At 38.3% G+C, this 25,461-nt stretch overlaps 4 protein-coding genes and 1 pseudogene across 4 annotated transcripts in view; all 5 read left to right on the forward strand.

Annotated features, from left to right (window-relative positions):
* The window catches only part of LOC107558809 (T-lymphoma invasion and metastasis-inducing protein 1-like), a 73,597-nt gene extending 69,788 nt beyond the window's left edge, over positions 1-3,809 (forward strand). Inside the window, exons 23-27 of the mRNA XM_016242498.1 lie at positions 1,194-1,252; positions 1,490-1,595; positions 1,702-1,789; positions 2,302-2,474; positions 3,216-3,809. Coding sequence (XP_016097984.1) covers positions 1,194-1,252; positions 1,490-1,595; positions 1,702-1,789; positions 2,302-2,474; positions 3,216-3,733 — 944 coding nt within the window. The 3' untranslated portion in view covers positions 3,734-3,809. The remainder of the gene's footprint in view (positions 1-1,193; positions 1,253-1,489; positions 1,596-1,701; positions 1,790-2,301; positions 2,475-3,215) is intronic.
* A 7,795-nt stretch (positions 3,810-11,604) lies between these two features.
* LOC107558842 (claudin-8-like) lies at positions 11,605-12,721 on the forward strand. The gene has a single exon (XM_016242531.1). The coding sequence runs from the start codon at positions 11,666-11,668 to the stop codon at positions 12,545-12,547; it is 882 nt and encodes a 293-aa protein (XP_016098017.1). The 5' UTR covers positions 11,605-11,665; the 3' UTR covers positions 12,548-12,721.
* Positions 12,722-13,990: 1,269 nt separating this feature from the next.
* LOC107558847 (claudin-8-like) lies at positions 13,991-14,677 on the forward strand. Its single transcript, XM_016242537.1, has one exon. The coding sequence runs from the start codon at positions 13,991-13,993 to the stop codon at positions 14,675-14,677; it is 687 nt and encodes a 228-aa protein (XP_016098023.1).
* A 4,645-nt stretch (positions 14,678-19,322) lies between these two features.
* Positions 19,323-20,676, forward strand: LOC107558810 (claudin-8-like; annotated as a pseudogene).
* A 3,835-nt stretch (positions 20,677-24,511) lies between these two features.
* The window catches only part of LOC107558811 (glutamate receptor ionotropic, kainate 1-like), a 33,013-nt gene continuing 32,063 nt past the window's right edge, over positions 24,512-25,461 (forward strand). The window contains exon 1 of the mRNA XM_016242499.1: positions 24,512-24,978. Coding sequence (XP_016097985.1) covers positions 24,810-24,978 — 169 coding nt within the window. The 5' untranslated portion in view covers positions 24,512-24,809. The remainder of the gene's footprint in view (positions 24,979-25,461) is intronic.

Raw genomic sequence — 25,461 nt, forward strand, 5'->3', positions numbered from 1 at the left:
CAGTCACACACAGAAATATGTCAACAACTAGACTTTATCGCGGGAAGACTAATTCTTATCGTGGGGGGAATTTTTAACGGTATATCGCAAACGATAAGATATTGCCCATTCCTAATCAGGGGCGGATTTAGTGAATTGGGGGCCCCAGGCAAAATATAGGAATTGGGCCCTGTACATTTGTACACATTTTCCTAGATCAACCTTGAGGTTCCTTTTTTGTTGTGATGCTTGCTGCTGCACAATGGTGCCCCATAGTTGTGTCCAATGTTTCTACATTTTTCATGTACATGTTATAATGGCTTTCTTTCATGTTGTAGACCACGAAATAGCAACTGATTTACAGTTGAGATACAGGCTTTCACAAAAACAAAATAAATTATAAAATGATAAACCTCACAATTGAGCGTTTAAACCAGGGGTGAGCCAGAAGTATAAATTATTATATTAATTTAAAATGGGGTTATGTGGGTGGATTTTCGCATTGATCTGAACAAAAACTACAGACTGGATTATTGAAAATGAACATTCATTCTCTGCCAGTAGGAGGCGCTTTTGGAACATCAGAAATATAGAATGAGAAAAGTGTGAAAAAATATAGCCTATATTGACGAGGAAAGTCCACTGATGAGTTACCAGCGTAAGCCTGTGTGCAAAGGCTGTCTAATTCTAAACTTTAAAATTTTAAGTACAAATTTAAATAAATCTGAAAAATAATGAAAAGGCGGAAACGGAACGTTACTCACCTAAGGATTATATAAACCAAAAAAGTAACTGTGTCCTCTACTTGGTTCCTTCTCATAAATGAGTATGCGGCATTTAAAACAATTATAAGCATATAATACATACTGTTTTTCAATATTTAATTACAGCTTCAGATGCATATTTTCATCTCCTAGAAAGCAGGGTACACAAAAAGCACGTTCAGTCTCGAACGGTTGTCGTGGTAATAAACACCGTAAACAGCAAACATTCGTGTGCCAGCGCTTAATGTGCATATCCTATATGAAAAGCATTTTAGGGGGCCCTTGGCTTTTGGGGGCCCAAGGCGGTTGCCTACCTTTGCCTAATGGGTAAGTCCGCCCCTGTTCCTAATAGATAGATAGATAGATAGATAGATAGTCATACAGATGGACAGATAGACATGTCATTTTATGCAGTGAACTGAAGTGTAATGTTATATGTTTCTCCTCCAGTGTTTAAAACCGCTGTCGTGTTCATCTGTAAGGATTACTCCAAGCAGAAGAAGAAAATGGTGAGTGTTGTGATCTTCACTATCAGAGCAGTTGAATATTTCGGCTGTGCATGTTACGCCCAAACACTCCCCTCTCTCTCGCCCTCTTTTCATGGGCTTACAGAAGTATTCAGCAGTTAACTGGGTGTTGTATTCATGCTCTTGTTTGGTGCAGTATCGTACAGCGTTCACACCCTGATTCCCATCAAAATGATGAATGAATGACATTATTCACACGTGTCTGTCTCTGTTTCTCAGGGTGGTTCTCATAGAGCATCTGTCTCAGGTGAAGAGAAAGATCCGTTCCGTTTCCGCCACATGATCCCCACTGATGCGCTTCAGGTGCGCACTCTGTCCAATACAGGTAAGCTCACCTATGACCCCGTCAACACACACAAAACAAATCTGTGCATGATGAAGTCAGACCCTATAGAGGTAAACGGAGCTGATCATAGTGTGTGTGGTTTCAGATGGAGAGAGTGCAGCTGTGTGTGAGATCATCCATGTGAAGTCTGAATCAGAGGGAAGACCAGAGAGAGTGTTTCAGCTCTGCTGCAGGTCAGTGTCTCCTGCACTGTAACAATCAGCATAAACTGACTAGTTTATAATGCGGTAATATATATATATATATATTTATTTATTTATTTATTTTTAATAAATTTGAAAACAAACGTAAAAATATATTATATATATATATATATTATACAATTAAAAAATAAATATATTACAGTTAATTTTGAAGTATATAAAAAATTATAAAAGTAATATATTTTAACATTTATTTCAAATATATAAATAATAAATATATGATAAAATATTTCATATTTAAATATATTTTAAAACAGATATAAAGAAAACTGTCACCATCTGGTGGAGGAACCTTGTACTGCCTTTATGTACATCTGTGTCAAAACTGAAGTGCTCTGTTATTGTTATGTGAACTACAAATACAAACCATATTTATCTAACCCATTTTTGAGCGCTGGATTTTGAACATACGTTCAAAGTCAACATGAATAATAAACTGATAAACTGATTGTGCAAATTTGTGTCGTAAATTGTGTCTGCAGCTCTCCAGAGAGTAAGAAAGACTTCTTGAAGACAGTTCACTCCATCCTGAGAGATAAACAGCGCCGTCAGCTGTTGAAGACGGAAAGTCTTCCTCTCAGCCAGCAGTACGTTCCCTTTGGAGGAAAACGCCTGTGCGCCCTGAAAGGAGCCCGACCGGCCATGAACAGAGCAGGTAAACACACAAAGAAATGAATACATCTGTTTATCAAGGACGCATTAAATTGATCAAAAGTGAGAGTAAAGACATTAATCTTACAAAATATTTTTATTTCAAATAAATGCTGTTTGTTTGAACTTTCTATTCATCAAATGATCCTGAAAAATAAAATATATCACAGTTTCCATAAAAATATGAAGCAGCACAATTGTTTTCAACATTGATAATAATCAGAAATGTTTATTGAGCAGCAAATCAGTATATTAGAATGATTTCTGAAGGATCATGTGACACTGAAGACTGGAGTAATGATGCTTTGATCACAGGAATAAATTACATTTTAAAATATATTGGACGCATTAAATTGATCAAAAGTGAGAGTAAAGACATTAATCTTACAAAATATTTTTATTTCAAATAAATGCTGTTTGTTTGAACTTTCTATTCATCAAATGATCCTGAAAAATAAAATATATCACAGTTTCCATAAAAATATGAAGCAGCACAATTGTTTTCAACATTGATAATAATCAGAAATGTTTATTGAGCAGCAAATCAGTATATTAGAATGATTTCTGAAGGATCATGTGACACTGAAGACTGGAGTAATGATGCTTTGATCACAGGAATAAATTACATTTTAAAATATATTCAAATAGAAGACAGTTATTTTAAATTGTAATAACATTTCACAATATAATGTCAGATCTCTGTGTAAACCATGTTAGTGATGCTCATGGTTTTGTGTCTTCTCAGTATCTGCCCCGACTCGCACTCTGGGCCGGAGGAAACTGGTGCGGAACCGCTTCACCATCGACACAGACATTGTTTTCGACACCGAGCCCGACAGCGACTCACCGGACTCCCAGCATGCTCAGCAGCAGGGCGTCGTTCCGGCGGGTGACACCGACCGCTGGGTGGAGGAACAGTTCGACCTTCAGTGCTACGAGGAGCAGGAACAGGATGTGAAGGAAACAGACATCCTGAGCGATGATGACGAGTTCTGCCAGTCCGCTCTGAGCCCGTCCACCGAGCCGGACGTGGAGGGACCGCTTTCCGCCCTCTCGCTGGAGGGAGACACGGCTGAGGAGGAGGAAGAGGAGGAAGAGGAGAGCAAGAAGGACTACAAATCACAGCATGCCAAGCTGTCTCATTTAGGGAAGCAGTGTGCCATGTCAGTCGCCAGTGTGGATGAGCAGGTGCCCGATGAGGACATCTGGGTGCGACGGGACAGCAGCACAGAGAACGAGGCACAGGACGAAACCCAGAGCTGAAACACATCAGGAGACGGACACAATTAAAGGAGTAGTTCACCCAAAAATGAAAATTTGCTGAAAGTTTACTCACCCACAGGCCATCCCAGATATAGATGAGCTTGTTTCTACATTTGGAGAAATGTAACATTCCATCACTTGCTCACCAATGGATGCTCTGCAGTGAATGGGTGCCGTCAGAATGAGAGTCCAAACAGCTGATAAAAACATCACAAGTAATCCACACCACTCTAGTCCATCAGTTAACATCTGGAGAAGACTAAAGCTGCATGTTTGTAAGATACAAATCCAATTTCAAACCAATGCTTCCAGCTACAATATGATAATATAATCCATAATATAGTTTATATCAAGTGAAAAAGTAATCTTGTCTGAATCAGGAGAGAAATCTGCACAGATCAAACACAGATTTCAAACCAAGAACAGTCCAAAACAAATATGTTGGTGGATTTTGATGTGAGAGGACAACAGGGGATGGACTTTTTCACTGGAGGAAGCGTTATTATGGATTATATACTCATATTTTAGCTGGAAGTGACAGTTTAAAGTTAAAGCGCTTTAATGATGGATTTGTTTCTTACAAACACGCAGCTTTTGGCTTCTCAAGACATTAACTGATGGTTTGGAGTGATGTGGATTACTTGTGGATTATTGTGATGTTTTTATCAGCTGTTTGGACTCTCATTCTGACGGCACCCATTCACTGCAGAGGGGCCATTGGTGAGCAAGTGATGGAATGCTACATTTCTTCAAATCTGTGGAAGAAACAAACTCATCTACATCTTCGATGACCTGACAGCGAGTAAATGTTCAGCAAATTTTCATTTTCGGGTGACTGTTCCTTTAAAGCTCGCCGGTCAAATACATCAGCCGATGCATGACGACAGATTCTCCACGCTAATATTCCCGAATGTTAGACATTCCTTTCGAAGTAGCTGTAAGATATGACGCTTTGAACACATTCGATGAGCTCTACATGTGCGCTGTGGCCAATCAGAAACCGCAGGAAACGTGGTACAATCAATAGAATTAGAATTGCACATTCGCCGTAGGCAGCCTCAAACATTTGACCGCCAACGTCTCCCAAACATTTCTGTTTCGTTCTTGACATCGTCATTTCCAAAATAAAGGCTGTGATTTATTTATTATGTCCTTCAGATGTAAGAAGAACGACGGCCTGATTAAATATCTCACTTTTTAATTTGTTCGGCATTGTCTCATATTTGTACAGAGAAGCTGTAAGCGCCGTTTTTTTTCTTTGGGTTGTAAATATTTGTGTTTATTTCTTTGTGATTTATCCGAAATGTTCATACTGCGCACTATTCTGACCTGAAATATACATGTAATTTGAATATTCATCGAGTAATTGTGTTGAATATTGATTTAGATGTGCACATCTCAGGTCAAAATAATGCTGAATGAATTTTTATGATTCCTTTCTCAGAGCGGAGGATTTTTTTACAGCTCATCTAGGTCACTATGTCCTGTTTTACTTGAATTTTGTTGATAAATGCAATATTATTTTTAGCGGATGGACTGTTCGGTTCCTGTTTAATGGCTTGTTGTGGTTCAGCTCTACATTAATGACACATAAATAACGACCCTCGTTTTGACGCTCACACTCACGATTCACACTCGACGATCCGAGCCTTTACACAGACAAAATGCATACGGTGTAATTCATTTTTTGGGGTTCCTGTTTTAAAATTCCCAAATTTGCTGAATGCAATCAAGAGAAGCCACTTGAAAATATTTTTAGATGATATTGAATTCTAATTGAAAACGTTCCCATTGAGCTTTAGAGACTGCATTTTTATTTTGTATATAGAGCTGTGGATTGATATTATATCAAATAAATTGGTTTCGTACGTATCAAAAGCCTGTGATTCGTGGATGCCTCTGCATTTCCAGTATGTCTTTACACATTAACAGCCGTGTTAATAAGAAGCACTTCTCCTTGTGTGATCTTGCCCTTCATGTGTTAAAGGCACTGACGGTGGAATTGGAGTTGTATGGCACCGCTCTCATTGCAGACAGATGGAAGTGCCAGGATGGCTTCGGGCTGAATGTTTGAGCAGAAACTCAAGATACAAGACGAGTGAAGCAATCAATCTCTCAGCGCTCAGATGTATCTGAGATATACGAGCTGATAGAGTTCCTGTCCGCAGGCCAGACTGATATCATCAGACCACACACACATCAGCACACATCATTTATAGAAATCAATTCAAGAATAAGCTACTATAAATCTTTTAAGTTATTGTTTTTAAATTGAGGGAGAAAAAAGGGGGTTCTCCTTCTTGTGGCATTCAGAACAGAGTCAACTATATAATGAAGGTGGATTTAAACCTGTACTAGAGTGTTTTTCATGTCATGTCAAAGCAAGCTGTCACTCATATTTTTGCTGTTGTGCTTGTTTAATTTGATCATTTTCACTAATTATCTTAATATTTAAGTATGCCATTTTTGGGGTTTTCATTAATTGTTTTTATAATTGTTATACAGTTAGAAATGTATTGCGGTATATATTTATAAATATAATTATAACATTATATATTTGTATTTTTTTAAACCATAAGATAAATGAATCTGCCTCCCGAAGTTGGTACCATATTTTGGTAACACTTTACAATAAGGTTCATTAGTTAACTACTTTAGTTAATTAACATATACTTCTGAAGCATTTATTAATCTTAGTTCAAGCTCATTTCAACATTTACTAATGCATTATTCAAATCAAAAGTTGTGCAAGATAAACATAGTTAATGCGCTGTGAATTAACAATGAATAACTATTTTCATTAATAAATACTGTAATAAATGTACTGTTCAATGTTTGTTTCATGTTAGTTAACACATGACCTAACATTAACTTATGAAACCTTATTGTGTGTTACCCATATTTTTGTGCAAAATATTTTTCACACAGTGCACACATTAAGTATGCGAAAATGAGGGTACAACTTTGATATTGTGCATAAAAAATGCACGTTTTTGTTCTTACAGCAGAATATGTGGAAAATCGACTCAAGAAGACGCTTTATTTCCGTAAGCTCATTAATTGTGTTCCTTATACGTTTCGATGTTAAAAGTAAGTTCTTTTTGTCTTTCTGTCTGTTTGCTACAACAATTTTGTCAGATGCTGAGAAGAATACTTTCATATTTAATCTTCGACTTGAAGGGTTCTGGGCTCGACTTCACCTCACGCGAGGACTTCTGATGAGAAAACAAGGCAAGTTGATCAAGTTATGGTAGATTTGAACTAAATGAATAAACATTTAGGCTAAATATTAACCTGATTTACAGTTTCTAAAAATACTGTAGTGGTGCCATGGTAAAATAGGGAGTAATATGTAGTGATTGATTATAATATTAATTTACCTTGCATTACGTGAAAAGCGTGATTATTTACGTCTAACGTTTTGTCGTGGTAAATGCAAAATAAATGCCTTTTTTTGGTTTTTTTTTTTTTAAATGAAGGTTTTGAAATGAGTAGTAGTTTTGATGTCTAAGGTGCAGTTTTACACAGATACACTAGACGGCGCACAAATCTGCAAATCTGAGGAGAGTTTTCATCTACTGCAAATATAAACAATGATCTTTTTTCTACAAGAATCTACTTAAATGTCGTATATCAGCCATTCTTGAGAAGTGGGACAAACTAGGGTGCAAAATTGAAAAAAAAATAAAACCTTGTACTCAGACAGATGAAACTACATTTATGTATCTTATATGTACTAAGCTACTGAGCTATGCTTTGATACAACCTCCCAACTTTTCTCTTTTTTAACAAAATGTGCTTTTTTACCTTGGACTGCGTAATATAATTTAAACTTTATCTTTAACAGCATTCAAGATGTTTTTAACATTTCAAAACACATTCTCGTGTTAGCAGACAGATTACACTTTCACATGTGACCGACAATTCCACAACAAATATAAAATATCATAATGAAATATTATCAAAATATTCAACTGACGGAGGTGACAGAACTGACGGAGGTGAGGAAAACCTGAATCTGTAGTCATTTTAACTATCACATACATTGAATCAGTCAATTACTGCATTAAAACAAACACAACAAACAGTGAGTATGTTATTGTTTATAAAGCTTTTATTCAAGAGTCACATTTAAGTATTTTGATATATCATTGGAACACAACATCTTATGGTGGTGACATCTGACGGTGTTGACAAATTTGGAATTTCTTTCACAAAACCAATGGAGTTCATGTAGTAGCCATTTTATTTTTTTCTGTTGCTGCTAGATGCTAATGATACCTGCTTCAGGAGAATAAAAATATCTAAATATTTCAAATAATTTCCTCAGAAATTGGAAGATGGTGTTGACACAGGAAATATTAACATTAGGATTTAAAATATTCTAAAACTAAAACTTAGCAGAGCCTGTCTGACGCTGATGTACTCTGCAGAGGTGAACTGTGGTGTAAATTGAAGGTGATAATTGTGTTAAATACATTCTATTATTAATCCCTCATGACATTTAAAATTGAAATAATTTTTATTTTTAAACCTAATAGCAGTTACCCTTGCTGGACCTGTTTTGTCCCATGTCTCAAGAATGACTGATATATGTATTTTTTCTGGTCATGTATTAAGGCAAGAAGTGAAACATTTCTACTGTCAGGTTAAAGGAAAGTAAAAGGTGAAGTAGAGTGCTGTCTTGTAGGAAAAGTGTAATATTTATTGACAGAATTCATTGATATAAGTCTTGCGTTGTTAAATGTCACTCTTGATTTCTGAGGCTGGACCTGTGAGTTGATATGAAACTCGGTCTCAGCGGTCCGACCTGTCAGACAGGTTTGAAAGTTTCTGTTGACTTTTCAATGAACCTCAAACCGCTTTATAGCTCACTGTGTTTTACAGGAACATTAGTGACATTTTAGCTCAGGTGTGCGCTCTGTGAGCTCCTGTGAACATATGCCGCATGATCTGATGTTCAGCCAGGATTTTCATCGCAATCCTCCAGGCCAAGGAGTCGAAATGAAACATAATTAGAAATTCAAAGTAAAATACATTTAAGAATAAAATACCAGATCATAGTTATAAAAACGAATTATATTCTTTAGTAGCTGTTGTTTGTAAATCTCACATATGTAATTTCCCCTCTTTAACACGCTTGTATATATAGGCCTATATACTTTTGTTTCTGAAATGGGATTATGCAATATATGCACAATAGTGACACAGCATGAGCTGTCAGTTGAAACAGCACCTGTCACAAAAGCATCTTGTTCCTCATATTTTCATTTTGATGGCTTAATGCTTGCTTATTTGACGTGTTGAAACGGTTTCGAGGGGAAAAACCTCTAGTCATCCTATATAAACTGATTCAATTGAGGTCAAATATATTAGAGCAATTTTTTATTTGATTTAATCATTTAGAACAACAAGATTCAGATTTTCATTCTTACAAATTCATTGATTCTGATAACGGTTTTAATTACTCACAAAAGTCCGTTTTCACTTGCATATGTGGCGCTTGTTCATTTTGGATTGCCGTTAGCTGTAGTTCTGCTATCTTAAAGGGATAGTTCACCCAAAAATGAAAAAAATGACCCCCAGGGCATCCAAGATTGTAGGTGACTTTGTTTCTTCAGTAGAACGCAAACAAAGATTTTTAACACAAACCGTTGCAGTCTGTCAGTCTTATAATGGAGGTGAATGGGAATCACGGCTTTGAGAGTAAAAAAAACGATCGGTCTGTGCAAGAAACTGAACAGTATTTATATGGTTTTTTTACCTCTGATGCACTGCAATGTCTGAACTGTCCTGAGCGCGTCCTCGACAGCTGGTGCATGATGTGTCTTCTTCTTTTTCTTGCTTTACGGCGGATCGCAGACTTATAAGTGCATTATCGCCACCTATCTCTCAAATGGACCATTGACACTCCTAATTGAGATTGTAGATAGAGTGTCAATGGTCCATTTGAGAGATAGGTGGTGGTAATGCACTTATACGTCTGCGATCCGCCGTAAAGCAAGAAGAAGAAGATGCCTCACGTGCCTGCTGTTGAGAACGCGCTCAGGAGGACGCGCCGCCGCTCAGGACAGTTCGGACATTGCGTAAATCAGAGGTAAAAAACGAAATAAATACTGTTCAGTTTCTTGCACAGACCGATGGTTTTGTGTCTTTACACATCAATGTATCGTCACGAGCCGCAGGGTTTAATTTGGTTTTGTTTGTGTATGTTTTTTTTTACTCTCAAAGCCGTGATTCCCATTCACCTCCATTATAAGACTGACAGACTGCAACGGTTTGTGTTAAAAATCTTCGTTTGTGTTCTACTGAAGAAACAAAGTCACCTACATCTTGGATGCCCTGGGGGTAAGCAGATAAACATCAAATTTTCATTTTTGGGTGAACTATCCCTTTAAGCATCTCACTATTACTAGTTACTTATGAGTCACATATGGGCTGCTTTTAATTTTTTTACTTTCCCTACCTTTCAAGACATGGACATGGAGTTGAAAAGAGCTTCTTAAAGATGACTTCTCCTTTTCTACTCGACAGCAAACAGGTTTGGATCAAAATGAGGGTGAGTAAATAATTTGTTTTAATTTTGGGGTGAATTAACCCCTCTCCTTCCCGTCAGCTGGTCGACTCACTCCATCGTCCGAGACTTTTACAACCCCATGGTGCTGGAGTCGCTCAAGCGGGAGATCGGACAGGCGCTGTATCTGGGCTTCGCCACGTTCATGTTCCTCCTGGTCGCAGGGGTGATGCTGATGTGCCGCTACGGCAGCCGTCAGAGGAAGGACGAGGAGGAGGAGGACAAGCCATACATCCTGGTGGAAAAGGACAAAGCGGGAGTGAGCATGTTGGAACGGACACCCTCTTCTGACTCGTACCGGAAGAGTCAATACGTCTGACAGATAGAACTGACTCACTTCACTTATTTAATTGCTTTTCTTTTTAGTTTAATTTGTATGCAATTTTTTTGTATGTTTCTTTGATGCTATATGAATCCGTGTGTTAAATCCTAGTTAACTGGATTAAATGTTCCTCACTAACTAACTAAACACATTTAGTCTATTTAAAGTGTCTAATGATATAATTGTATATTATTTTTTTCAAACATTCTGGGTTGTAGTTCTGTTCTTGTAAGGGAAAACTGAAATTTACTTGTGCATCCACAAACATATATAGCTATATACATAGCTATTTTTAGATTAGAATTTTAAATGTTATATTCAAGATTAGTAAATGATGAAATAGATTAAACAAGCTGTTATTGTAATCTTTGAAATATATATTGTCTTTTGCAGTGTTCAGTACTTTTTTAGTTTGACTAGGTAAGTTGGTAAGTATTTTATAATATGTTAATTTTGTACATTTATTATTATTCTTTGATAATGTGAGCAATACATTTGTAGTGAAGCATGTTATGAAATTTCACAGTCATATTTGTTACTAACTTTTATATATATTTTTTCTTACACTCACAGTGCTGAATACCTTTTTAGTTCGATTAAGTATACATTTTTATTTATTTTTATATTTGTATTATTACAATATTATTGTTGTTTTTTGGTCTTGAAAAAGACCTTAAAAGCTACTGTTAATAAAATTTTAATTCAACATTTCCACAAGATATTTCGTGCTTCCATTCTGTTCTGAAGAAGAATATATTTATATTTAGAAGCCACCTAATGATAGAATTCGAAAATGGCAGCCGTGGGCATGTTTGTTTTAACATTACAAGAATCACCAGTTTCCTTCGAGCTGTTTATCAGATTGTCCAGGAGCAGGTGAACCAGTCTGATGACATAATATCATTACCATTTTTTTCTTGTCTGTAAATACTTGTCATCTGGATCTTCCGTCTCATTTGAGAAACACTGCAGTGAAGGAGAGCTGCATTACATCTGTGTCTGATCCTTCGTCGTTTTGTCCTGGCATTCGACCATCATGTCTTACACGGCCGGGTCTTACATGGCCAAACCCTACGCGGACAAATCCTATGGGGGCAGCGTGTACACGAGATATCCGGATGAGAAATCTGCGAAAGACGTGTACGAGGAGCAGCTGAAGCACGAGAAGAGAAAGAGACGGGAATCTATCTGCTGTGAGGTGGTTGCGCTGATTATCGGCTTCTTCGGACTGATCGGCGTCGCCTCCGTCACAGGCCTCCCGATGTGGAAGGTCACCGCGTTCATCGAGGAGAACATCATCGTGATGGAGACGCGTTGGGAGGGATTGTGGATGAACTGCTACCGGCAAGCCAACATCCGTATGCAGTGCAAAGTCTACGATTCTCTGCTGTTCCTCCCGGCCGACCTCCAGGCTGCCAGGGGTCTCATGTGCTCCTCCGTCGCTTTGACCACCTTCGCCTGCATCTTGTCGGCCGTAGGCATGCGCTGCACCCGTCTGGTAGACTCCCGTCCTAGAACCAAACACATTGTTTTGGTGAGCGGAGGGTGTTTGTTTTTGGCTGGCTGCTTGACCACCATCATTCCTGTGTCGTGGACGGCTCATGTGATCATCCAGGACTTCTACAACCCGTTGTTAATCGACGCCCAACGTAGAGAGCTCGGAGAGGCCTTGTACATCGGATGGGTCACTTCAGCTATGCTCTTTAGTGCTGGGGTGATTCTGCTTTGTCGACATGCACCACGGACCCAGGACAAAGAAGACTTGGCTGCTGTTCTGTATCGGGCCGGATCGGCCCCGTATAACTACTCCTACAGGCCTGGATATGGATACCAGCCTGCGTATGGATATCAGCCTGCGAATAACTATCAGCCAGCCTATTCTCCTGTCCAGTCAGTTTATAACCCTCCAAGATACTGAGGCACACAGTGAGTGCTGTGCTTTACCACTTCTATATAGAGTCTCAAATAAAAAAGTTGAGTTGGGAGCGATCTGCATCAAGATTCAGAAGAAAGCAGGACTGATGGAGCCTCAGTTGATTATATGTGACTGTATATGTGAATATTAGTTTTTACATGCTTGATTTGAATGCATTTCCTCATTTCAAAAGACTTATTTGTTTTGTCTGTAATTTGTACATTAATTTTTTTACTTTCCCTACCTTTCAAGACATGGACATGGAGTTGAAAAGAGCTTCTTAAAGATGACTTCTCCTTTTCTACTCGACAGCAAACAGGTTTGGATCAAAATGAGGGTGAGTAAATAATTTGTTTTAATTTTGGGGTGAATTAACCCTTTAACCTAGTGGTTCTCAACCTATTTGACCTTTTGACCCCTAATTATTTACTGCTATATTCTAAGGCCCTCCTTTTGAACTAATATATTTACTTTGGAAAATATCTTTGTGTGTGTGTGTTTTAATGGATAAAGATTAAATATTTTCTTTTAAATATTTTAATAAACCTAATTATTTTAATTTTTTTATATATATTTTTACTCACAATTTTCTATCTGATTAAATATTTTAGATCTTGGCATAACTAGAAAAAAATATTTAGGAAGCAGCTTTCATTAGGTGAAAATGTAAAGCCTTCATGTATAATGCATTATAAAGGTATTCATAATATACATCATAATGCATTATACCTTTTCATAAACAAGTATAACCAATGCTAAAATGCATTATAATATTTGCCTTGTTCCTTGTTACATCTAAAAATCAGTTGTTTGTTATGTGTTTTCATGAAATACACTTTCTAAAGTTGTATAAGGGAATAGATAAATACTATAATGTATTATAAATGTGGTTAAAATTACTCAGGAGATCATGCAATGCATTACAATGCATAATTAATGCATTAAAATTTGTTTTGTCAAGTGAAGTGTTACCAAGGATTTTTATCAATTTCCCAGGTCTAGAAATCACACGTTTAAAATTCCCTCATATATCCAATTTTTTTTAAAGAAACCCTTAAAATCTAACCACTTCCAAGTAAAAATGTTTGAGAAGACAAATGAAAATATTGATCTTAATATTTAGCTGTTTTATTTTTTATTTTTTTTTATTATTATTTTTTAATTATTTTAAATTAAATTACATTTATTAAAAAATATATATATATATATATTCACTGGCTTGGAGTTTTTAACAAGCGAGAGCAGTTACTGCTATATTAACAGATGCTTGAAGTTATGGACTTGCTTTAAAAACAAAACTAAGTCCATTTTTCATCAGCTCTGAGAAACCAGTGTTACCGCATAGCACTGATGGACTAAACCCCTCCTATCTCATTCCTGTCAGATAACCCCTGTACATTTACACTCCACTGTTTCACATCACTTCTGCTCTCGGCCGCTGCCGTCATGAGGGCTAAGCTGGAGATCCTGGCTCTGGTTCTGGGCACCATCGGTCTGGTGGGGACCATCGCGGTGACCGCCATGCCCATGTGGAAGGTGACGGCGTACATCGGGCCCAACATCATTGTCATGGAGACGCTGTGGGAGGGCTTATGGATGGCATGCATACGGCATGCGGACATCAGCATGCAATGCAAAGTCTACGACTCGTTGCTCATCCTGCCGGCGGACATCCAGGCGGCCCGCGGGCTCATGTGCACCTCCATCACTCTCGCCGTCCTGGCCGTCCTGGTGTCCATCTGCGGGATGAGGGGCACGGACTGTTGCCAAGACGACGTCCGGGGCAAGAACGTGGTCCTCCTGGTGGGCGGGTGTCTGTTCGTAGTCGCCGGCCTCGCTGCTCTCCTTCCCGTCAGCTGGTCGACTCACTCCATCGTCCGAGACTTTTACAACCCCATGGTGCTGGAGTCGCTCAAGCGGGAGATCGGACAGGCGCTGTATCTGGGCTTCGCCACGTTCATGTTCCTCCTGGTCGCAGGGGTGATGCTGATGTGCCGCTACGGCAGCCGTCAGAGGAAGGACGAGGAGGAGGAGGACAAGCCATACATCCTGGTGGAAAAGGACAAAGCGGGAGTGAGCATGTTGGAACGGACACCCTCTTCTGACTCGTACCGGAAGAGTCAATACGTCTGACAGATAGAACTGACTCACTTCACTTATTTAATTGCTTTTCTTTTTAGTTTAATTTGTATGCAATTTTTTTGTATGTTTCTTTGATGCTATATGAATCCGTGTGTTAAATCCTAGTTAACTGGATTAAATGTTCCTCACTAACTAACTATCATATGATTCATTGTAAAGTACAGTTCATACCTCAGGACATTGTAAAGTATGCTACTTGAGGTATTTTGTATTACTTGAAAGCCGTCTAAAATAGAAACGAGGGAAAAAGTGTTTAATATTCAGATATTATGTTTTTATGTAAATATCAAAGCACAAAACAATGATTTAAATCAATAAACAAGTGAAATATCCTTAATGATAAGATATTTGCTATTCCTCCTCAAATCTTTCTGCATTTACAGGTAGTTTTAAAAGACTGTGTTCTGGTTTCTGCTGTCTATATGCACAGTAATAGTTCTCAGAAGAAATATCTTCATCTCTATGCTTCAGAGGACGTGTTTTCTCAAAAAGTCATGAGGTCTGAGTTACAGGCAGGTGCTGAATTTGGTGGTTTAGTTCAGCTCAGTGCGTTCAAGATCTTTATGCCCTGTGGCTTCAGATAAACAGAAAGCCGCAGTGAAACGTAAGACGCCTATTGTCTCTGACACACCCAGAGAATGAGTCACACAAGAGCTGCTTGTTAGTATAGTAGTGCTACAACAGCACCAGGAAACGGATCAGAACTATCTGCTATTCAGCTGGGAAAAGAGAGAAATACACACCCACACATGAAAACTGAACAAGCTGCTTTAAAGTTTTTTACCGCATACTTTTAGACAGACTAAGGTGTGAGACTTTCACTGGGATCTATGTTGTAATGTTTGTTTTTTAAATCAGAAATATGACATAATGAATGTATAAAAATATTAGTGGAAGACCAGCGATAAAAAAAATTATGTTTAAATAAATGTTTGTCTTACACAGCAAGTGCAAAATTGGTGAACTTTGCTGTGAAGCATTTTAAGGAATGTTTTTTTTAGTATTGTTTATACTATTATAGTACTCATTCATATTTTGAACTAGCTTTATTTTTATATTTTCAGTTTAGATTGTTTTAGTAATCTTATGTGCTTTTGTCATTTTTAATTGCTTTAATATTTCTATTTCGCTTACGTTTATTTTTATTTCAGCTTGAGTTTTTAGCAACGTTAGTACTTCAGCTTAAACTCATATAATTTCAGTTAGTACAGTTCAGTTATTTCTAATAGCCCTTTAAGTTTTTCATATTATATTTATATTTTATTTCAGCTTTATTTCAATTAACAAAAAAATATTTTTAATGGTTTTAGTTAACAATAACAATACTGTCATAGGCTTAAATGTAAACTAAATGTAGGCAGCAACTTGTCTGATGAGATTCTATTAGTGTCATCCTTCATGAAGAATGCAATCCCAGAATGCATTGTGCTCATTGAAGAAAAATAATAAATGCATTTGCATTTGATTTAATACCAAACAATTTTGGTAAAACATAGTTGAGTAATTAAAAATGTCCTTTTTTAAGCAAATACAGAGTATATGCACGCTGTTTTTTTTTAATGATTAGGTTCTTGCATTATTAGCTTAGCGATATGCTAAGTGTAGAACACCTGTGCTGTTTCATTGATATTTCTGCAAAGCAAATAGTTGCTGAGTGTTCTAAATCACTCACTTATGTGGTTCAATTTCAGTGAGGATGCTTCTTTTTTTATAAGTTAGCTTAGGGTGACCATACGTGCCATTTTCCCAGGACGCGTCCTGGCCAGGATTTCTATATTGCCTAAAATATCTAGGTTTTGGCCTAGCCCTAACCCTAACCCTAACCGATCGGTGTATGACATCAAAATACCATACAGACGGTTCCTTATGCTTTCAAAATGCTCTCGAGGTATTTTGATGTCATAAACCGATCGGTCTGCACACGCAAACAAAGCCAAAACCTAGATATTTTAGGCAATATAGAAATCCTGGCCAGGACGCGTCCTGGGAAAATGGCACGTATGGTCACCAATTAACTAATTAATCAGAATTGAGAGATAACTTTTCAGGAAATAACCTATCTGTTTTAGGCTTACGATCAGGGTTAGATGCTTCTACACCCTTGTTAATCAGCTATCATTTTCACACTGATTTTAGGAATAAATTATGGGTAGGGTTAGGTTTAGGGGTAGGGATTGGGTTTAGTCTATATTTTTGGACAGTAATGTTGATCCAGGATCAGCAAAAGATGTTGATCCAGGAACATGTCTTATCCACTCTATTTTTAACGTAAGCGTGGACGTGGCCATATTTGTAACTTAAATGTACAAAAACAGCCTGTATGCTGCTTGATATTGTAAACTGGTATTTCTTATCGTTTTAACTTATTATCGTAATCACAAACACACTGATTTGCAGCGCAAAAAGTTTGATCATTTACCGCAATGTTATTGTTCTGTGTAGTGTAACCCCTCTTTCCCGGGTCCTCACTGCCACACCTCGTTCTCGCTCCGAGTGGGTCTCCGGCATGGGAGGCGGACGTACTAACAAGGAGGCTAAAGACTGCAGCCACTAGCATGTCTCTTGAGATCAGGGGAGTGAGGTTTACCTGCACAGCACCTACCGCTGGCCTCCGTTACACTCACCCCCCTAATCCTCACTCCCATCCGGGTCACGGCACCAATGTAACCCCTCTTTCCTGGGTCCTCACTGCCACACCTCATTCTCGCTCCGAGTGGGTCTCGAATCCGGGTCTCCGGCATGGGAGGCAGACGCACTAACAAGGAGGCTAAGGACTGAGTTTCGAGAGGTTTACCTGCACAGCATTACCGCTGGCCTCCGTTACAATAGCAGCTCACACATTCACAAAAAAATTGCTTACTTCATTGCCAAATAAGGTGGATAAAGGAAACTCGTTTCAGCTTCCAAAGCATTAGTTGACAGCCCTGACAGAACTAACTTACCTGGAGCCAGATTGGCACGGCAGCTCCTTCTAGTGTTAAAGTATGAGAATGCTGTGACTCTTTCTTAGTCAAGGTCATCTGTTCGTTTGAGTGTGTTTGTTTATGTGAGAAACCTTGTTATATGACCACTGGACAGTAAACACTCCATCAGCATCTCCACTTACCCTCATCATCCTCAGCCAATCAGAAGACAGCTATGCCACTTTCCCATAACAAAGACAGTAAGTTTGTCATTATTCTTAAGTTGTAGAAGAAGAACATAAAATCACACTCTCTCTACACTGCTATGTGGACTGCCCTATTTAATCTGGGAACAACATTTACTACATTTAACACACCTGTGTTTTGCTAACAGACTCCAGACCTCTGGATTTGGACACTAAATTGCAGCCCAACAGGATTATCTTTGTTCAGAACAGAGTGAGTGGATTCATTCATCTGCTGAGGATAGTTTGCTGTCATCTGAGGAGATGTTCATTCAGGGCATCACCTAAATAGAGTACAACAGAAATGAATAGAAGAATTAAACATTTGAACAGAATTGAGCATTTACATAATTTTATGAAAATGAAAGTGAGCCTGTTAAAGGACAAGGTACATTCTGTTTAATAGGTCAGGAGGTCAAGGTTTGCTGTTTTTATTGGTGTTGATAATGCAGATATACCCTGTTGGTAGATGCAATAACCACACCATCATGAGGCTGAAAGCATCTGTATCCATTCAAAAGTAGCCATACCAATCACAATCAACAACTAATATTGTGGAATAGTATTAAAATTGAAAATAACCATTTTCTATATGAATTATTATAAAATGTAATTTATTCCAGTGATGCAAAGCTGAATTTTCAGCATCATTACTCCAGTCTTCTGTGTCACTTGATCTGTCAGAAATAATTCTAATATGCTGATTTTCTGCTCAAGAAACATTTCTGAATATTATCAGTTAAAAACAGTTGTACTGCTTCATATTTGTGTCAGAATCATGACACATCTTCAAAGTTCTTTGATGAACAGAAAAATAAAAAACAGAAATATTTTGCAACATTATTTGTATTTACTGTAACTTTTGATCAATTTAATGCATCCATGCTGAATAAAAATATGAATTTACTAAAAATATTTGCAATGGAATGGAATGTTTGGATTCCAATTCTAAAATGGATACTGCAACACTAAAGCAAGCAAAAGATGCATCTTAGAGCAAATGTTGTGAAGCATCATAAGACTTTTGGCCTGTAAATCAAAAATATTTTTATATAGGCTATTTATTTTTGTAGATATTTTGGCAGTCTCTTAAAAGTGTAAATGCTGTTTGCATTTAAAAGCATTTGTCTGGTGCTATTAAAAACTTGACGGATTAAATGCGAAAAGCATCCTGTGCCAAAACTAATTATGTTTGTTTCTCTACTTTTAGGAAAGTTGATAAATGCATCTTAGAGCAAATGTTGTGAAGCATCATAAGACTTTTGGCCTGTAAATCAAAAATATTTTTTATATAGGCTATTTATTTTTGTAGATATTTTGGCAGTCTCTTAAAAGTGTAAATGCTGTTTGCATTTAAAAGCATTTGTCTGGTGCTATTAAAAACTTGACGGATTAAATGCGAAAAGCATCCTGTGCCAAAACTAATTATGTTTGTTTCTCTACTTTTAGGAAAGTTGATAGCATAGTCAAAAGCGTGTGAGGTCAATGATGGTTCAGGGCAAGTGTGAACTCACCGCCCTGTGTCTGAGCATCATCGGTCTGATCGGTGCGGTGGCTCTCACGGGCCTTCCCAAGTGGAAAGTGATGGTGTTTATTGGGGAGAACATCATCGTGATGGAGACACACTGAGAGGGTCTTTGGATGACGTGCTTCAGACAGGCCAACATCCACATGCAGTGTAAAGTCTACGACTCTTTGCTGTTCCTCCCACCGGACCTGCAGGCGGCCCACGGGTTGACATGTTGCGCCCTGGCGCTGTCTGGAGTCGGGCTGCTTGTTACTCTCTTGTGGGCCTCCGTTGCACCTTGTGTCTCACGGATCAACCACGGGCCAAAAACCTCACTGCGATGGCCACAGGGGTGATGCAGATTTTAGCATCTGTTTGTGTAATCATCCCGGTCTCTTGGACGGCCCACACCATCATTAGAGACTTCTACAACCCTCTATTGATTGAAGCTCAGCGTAGGGAACTAGGAGAGGCGCTGTATATCGGTTGGGTAACTAGTACTTTTCTGTTGGCCTCTGGAATTATATTTCTCTGTCGTCGCGTTGGTCCAAAATCAGGCACATTTTATGCTCGCCCACCAGCTAATAAACCCATTTTTAAACCGCTTCCAGACCTTTAATTCTATAAGACACCAGCCTTTGGTCCAGAGCAACAGTCTTTCCATTCAACAGCCTTCGCCGTCCGCTTTCAGCTACGCCATTACTTGATCAACTAGTGATCAACATTCACCCTACAGCATGTAGCCGGTGGCTGGCCACAGGGTCTTGTTTTAGTGTACAGTCAGAGCGCTCAGAACCTGAACTATTATGGCCAAAATATAATGCAAAGCCAGTACATACCTGTAAACATGCATTACCCGCATCAGCTTTCGACACACTTCAGAGGAAGCAACGACAGTGATCCGTTCACTTCATACTCCACCGGATCCACGTTTCATCCTGTGCCGCAGAACCCGCTCTTCATAGGGTACAAATCATAGACTGTATAAAAACGGGTACAAATTCTCCAGGGCAGTGTTGCCAAGTCCGCCGTTTTCCCGCGGTATTGGGCTACTTTAGCACTGTTGCTGCGGGTTGTTTTTCATGTCCGAGGGTTGAAGCGACACCAATTACATGAGATTTATCCCCTGGAATGCGAATTTTAGCAGGGGAACCCAGCCAAAAAACGTGTACTTTAAACACCCCAAAGGCGATATTTAACTGGGGACCCTCTCGAAACGCAATTGGGCTGTTTTTGAGTAGTGATTGGGCGGGTTTTCTTGTGAAAACCCGGCAACCCTGCTCCAGGGTGCAGTCATACAGCTCGGACAGTAGCTCTGGATTGATGTATTTTTGATGTATTTCGACATTTTTTTTACTTGAAAAAAATATATGCTTTTAAAAATGTGTTTCCAATGTGTTTTTTTAGGGGGGGTGAAGCTCTTCAATGCAGTGATTTTCAACCTTTTTCATTCCAAAGCCCCCCATTGTCAAAGACAATATTTTCTATTAATATATAATTAATATTCTCTGCTCTTTTTCTTTTTTTTCAGACAAAGAAATAAAATAAAATAATTATAATTATATTATATAATAAAATAAAATAATTATAGACAATTTATATATATATATTCCATAATTCCAGAAGTTTCAATAACTCAGGGTTCTTCTTGGTTTACTGGGTTTACTTCTTCTTCTTTTTCAATTAATTTACATGACTTTTTAGTCATTTGTGATTGTTTAATAGATTTGTTACTTACAAATAGTAATTTCTTAGCAATCTCTACCCAATAAAATATTTTAGAACTTGACATATTCATTTTAAAACATTCTTTAAAAAAAAAGATTTTATTAAATTCCAGTGTACTTTTGCAGGTCTAGAAATCACATTTTTAATATTTTCCCTCATATCCAGGTTTTCCAGGAATTCTTTCATATTCAAGACTGACTGTGAGAACCCTGGTTCTTAAATAAAAATGGCAGATTAAAACGAAAGCTTACTTTTTTTTAAAGCTGCTGTAGTTTGTTTTTAGACCGTTTTGTCTTATTTTAAGCTATCTGTGCGCTGCTTGGAAGTCCTGGCCCCTTGGTTGAGAACCACCACTTTAAGAGACATTAAGTTTAATTTTGTAGTGAGTATTACACACTTTTTAAAAGAGAGACTAAGAGCAAGAATGTACAGTACAATATTCAATGCATGCAACATATAAATCACAAATTAATTGATTAAAGTAGAAATTTTGAAAAAGTAGAAATAATTTTCATAGGGCTCTTAAAAGTGTGAAATGGATTTATATTTTTGCTTGTCTGCTTTCAACGTCCCATATGAGAACAGAAGCTATTGAAGGTTTTGTAACTATCATGGTGTCATTTTCCTGCAGCTCCAGATTCTCCAGTGTTTGTCCCATGAGCTAAAATGGCAGCATGCAGGTGAAATACAGGGAATCCTGCACCGGATGAGCAGCTGCCCTTGAATGTGAATAGAGAACTCCAGGTAAAATTGTTAATGGATGCCGAGCTGAAGTTGTGAACTCAGTGCTGCAGTTGTTTGTTATGCCAAAAGCATTCAGCCCCCATAAACAGTCTTTGCTTCACATTGGGGCACGTGGACAGCAAACACTGAATCAGTATATGGCACATCAGACAGGTTTTAGTCCTGTGGGAGGATATCTGCTGGCAGTTAAGAAGCAGTATGTTATTCTGTAAATAAACAGCTGTGAGTTTCTCCTGGAGCTGAGAACATGACAATATTTGAAGAGATGTCGAGAATCTCCCATTATTCTGTTTTTGACAATCAGAGGACTAAAATTATACTGCATCTTTATAATTTTTTTTATTTCAATATGTACAATAAAATTGTAATAAAATAATTTATTGCAAATTATTCTATGCACTGTTTTCCAAGTCTTTGCTGTTTCTATCAAATGTGGCTGTAAAGGAGCCGACAAGATGAGAGGCATGCGGATCCATATGCAAGCTTAGTTTTTATTAATAAACATGGTCAAAAAACACAGGCAGGGTCGAACAACAGCAAACAGGTATGGCACAGGCACAGGGATGCGGGACGTGGGAAGTAGGGGTGCTGAGGGGGCTGCAGCACCCCCTGTTTTCACATGGTTGCAAATGCAACGCCAAGTTTGTTCATTTAAATTTATTCAGTTTTAGCATTTAATAATTTATTTGTAATGATCTCTGAAATGTAAATTGTCTTTATAAACATGATTAATTTTACTTGTGATGTTTTCTATATGGGATGATTAGCCTAATCCTCATGAACACGTGACGCTAGCCCGTGGTATCAGACATGAAAATTTCAGATTTTTTTTAAATGCCCATCCCAGCAAAAACTTTCCAAAATCAGCATCCAAATAACCCCAGCACGAGCACCGACATAAGTGAACAGACTGATTTATATAGTGTGTGTTATTGGTAGCAGCTGTGTGTGATTGGTTTCAGGTGAGCTTGTGATTAGTACAATGGAGCATGGGAAATGTAGTCCAGGGTAATGTGTAACAGTCTGTGTGGTGTGAGATTCGGTATAGTCAAGTCAAGTCAAGTCACCTTTATTTATATAGCGCTTTTAACAATACAGATTGTGTCAAAGAAACTGAACAGCATTAATTAGGAAAATAGTGTGTCAATAATGCAAAATGACAATAGTAAGCACTAATTTTTCAGTTAAAGACAGTTCATCATTGGATTCAGTGATGTCATCATCCAGCTCAATTCAGTTTAAATAGTATCTGTGCAATCATTTGCAATCAAGTCAACGATATCTCTGGAAATGAAGAGTCCCCAACTCAGCAAGCCAGAGGCGACAGCGGCAAGGAACCAAAACTCCATCAGTGACAGAATGGAGAAAAAACCTTGGGAGAAACCAGGCTCAGTCGGGGGGCCAGTTCTCCTCTGACCAGACGAAACCAGCAGTTCAATTTCAGGCTGCAGCAAAGTCACATTGTGCAGAGGACTCATCTGGTTCCTGTGGTCTTGTCCCGGTGGCCGTCTGAGATAAGGTCTTTACAGGGGATCTGTATCTGGGGCTCATCTAGCTGTCCTGGTCTCCACTGTCTTTCAGGGCTGTGGAGGTCCTTTCTAGGTGCTGATCTATAATGGGAAAGCGACCTCTGGTGGCAATCGGACAGAAGGCCACGGACCGGATTTGTTACAGTGGCTTTGAGAGAGAACTTTTATTAAATAGGCCTAGAGAAGAGGGTTATTGTCACAAGGGTTAGTTCAGTTTTAACTCCAAAGTTCAATGGTAAGACTGATTTTTGTGTGTTTCATTGTTGTTTTTTTGTTTCATTTTCTTGCAAGGCTGTTATTGACTTTCAAAAATAATGTGACAACTTGCCCCGGCCTCCTCTAGTCATTATGATGATCAACCAGTAGATGGCCTTACAAGTGTATGGTGATTTAATCCGTTTTTTTTGTTGTTGACATTTTATAAATTGTAAGCTGCATTGCAAATATTTTTTAGAGATTTTTCCCTTTGCTACACTATAAAGAAACTCACAACGACAACAAAAATTTATTGCAATTCATAGTCAAGTATGTTAGACACCATAGTGTCATACTCGATTCCTGGAGGGCCGGCGCCCTGCAGAGTTTAGATTCATCCCTTATTAAACACACCTGATCCACCTAATCAAGTCCTTCAGGCTTATATGAAAATTACATGGTATCTGTGTTGCAGCAGGGTTGGAACAAAAGTCTGGTCTCCGGCCCTAGAATCACATGATCTGGCTTTGTTGGGGCTGAACTCTTCTCTCTCTGAATGATCTGTGATTCAGATCCTGTCTCTGTAATCCCTCTAATGCCATATAAGCCCATTGTCACAATAACCTAAAGGATGGGTAGTAATCACCTCCTAAAGCAGATCCAGAGTTTTGAAAGCTCTCATAGACAGTTAAAACAGGACCATTTTGATTTGAGCACGGAAAATTAGGCTATTGATCTGACTTGTTGATATTTGTGGGAAAACATTTATGATAGGCAACTTCTCGAAGTAGATGTACTGACACCTACAAGATTAATTTTGAGAATGATTTAGATTAAAAGTAGGTCAAACTGCTGTTGAATAAGGTGTCTTCCCATTTGGTGAAATCACAGACAGCGAGTGACAGATAAAGGGGTATTTAATCCGCTGGCAGATGTGCGTTTCCATCAGAGCTCCGGCACAAGATTTAATCATTTCCTCGGTGTACCAAAGAGCAAAGACGTTGTCGAGGTCGACTGCTGCCAGATTTGAAGTTAATCTTCACAACGGATCCATGTTTGCGGATCAGAGAGTCGCCGGTGCCCTCAATTGAGCCTGTGCGCACGGACTGGGGGTCGCTTTCCGCGCGCTCGGTCCCTGATCGGCACCGCTATGTCCTGAACGCGCCGCGGGAGGGATGCTCATTCACGGTGACTTATTCTGGAAAGTGATGCCCAGTTAGCACTTATGGATGTGAGGATGGGTGACTCCCACCAGCACGAGTGAGTGGAAAGATGCTGCTCGGATGGAAATTATTCCTGTTTGGATACAGAAAGAAGAAGGAGATGGATGTTGAATGTTCCTCCTGCAGGTGCAGCATGCTGAAGGGGACAGGCGTGAGCTTCATCCTGCTGTGTCTGATGGCAGAGGTCAGTCTCAGCGCGCAGCAGGTCTTGAGGATCGGTGAGTAGGAACTTCGGCTATAAAAACCTAAAACTGCTTTATGGGTATTAACGTTTTTGTAGCTACTATGAAAGTGTGTTTTTGTGTTTGTTTGTTTTTTGCCTTGTGACTCCAAAACGTATTTGGACGCTTAAAAACTTCTGAATGTCATTGCGTTATATAGCAAACAAATTCAATTTGTTCAATTTTTAATTCTGTGTTGCTAGTGCATGTGTTCAGCCTGGAATACTCACTTCTATGCACTTCTATGAAATGTGTTATTGTGGTCTTTTTTATCTGCATACAAATGTATAAAAATCGCACAAACAGAATATTTTACAAAAAGAAGTGCACTGTAAAATGATTTTTCATTGTTGTAAATAAAACAAAGATTATTGGAGTATATGTTTTGCAAGAAAATGCTAATTAAGTCTTTCTACTTAAACGTTTCCACTAATTTCACATTGAATTCAATGTTGTTTCTAGCAGTATATTATATATATA

The sequence above is a fragment of the Sinocyclocheilus grahami genome, unplaced genomic scaffold (genome assembly GCF_001515645.1).
Source record: "Sinocyclocheilus grahami isolate Dianchi unplaced genomic scaffold, SAMN03320097.WGS_v1.1 scaffold661.1, whole genome shotgun sequence".
In the NCBI taxonomy this organism is placed as follows: domain Eukaryota; kingdom Metazoa; phylum Chordata; class Actinopteri; order Cypriniformes; family Cyprinidae; genus Sinocyclocheilus; species Sinocyclocheilus grahami.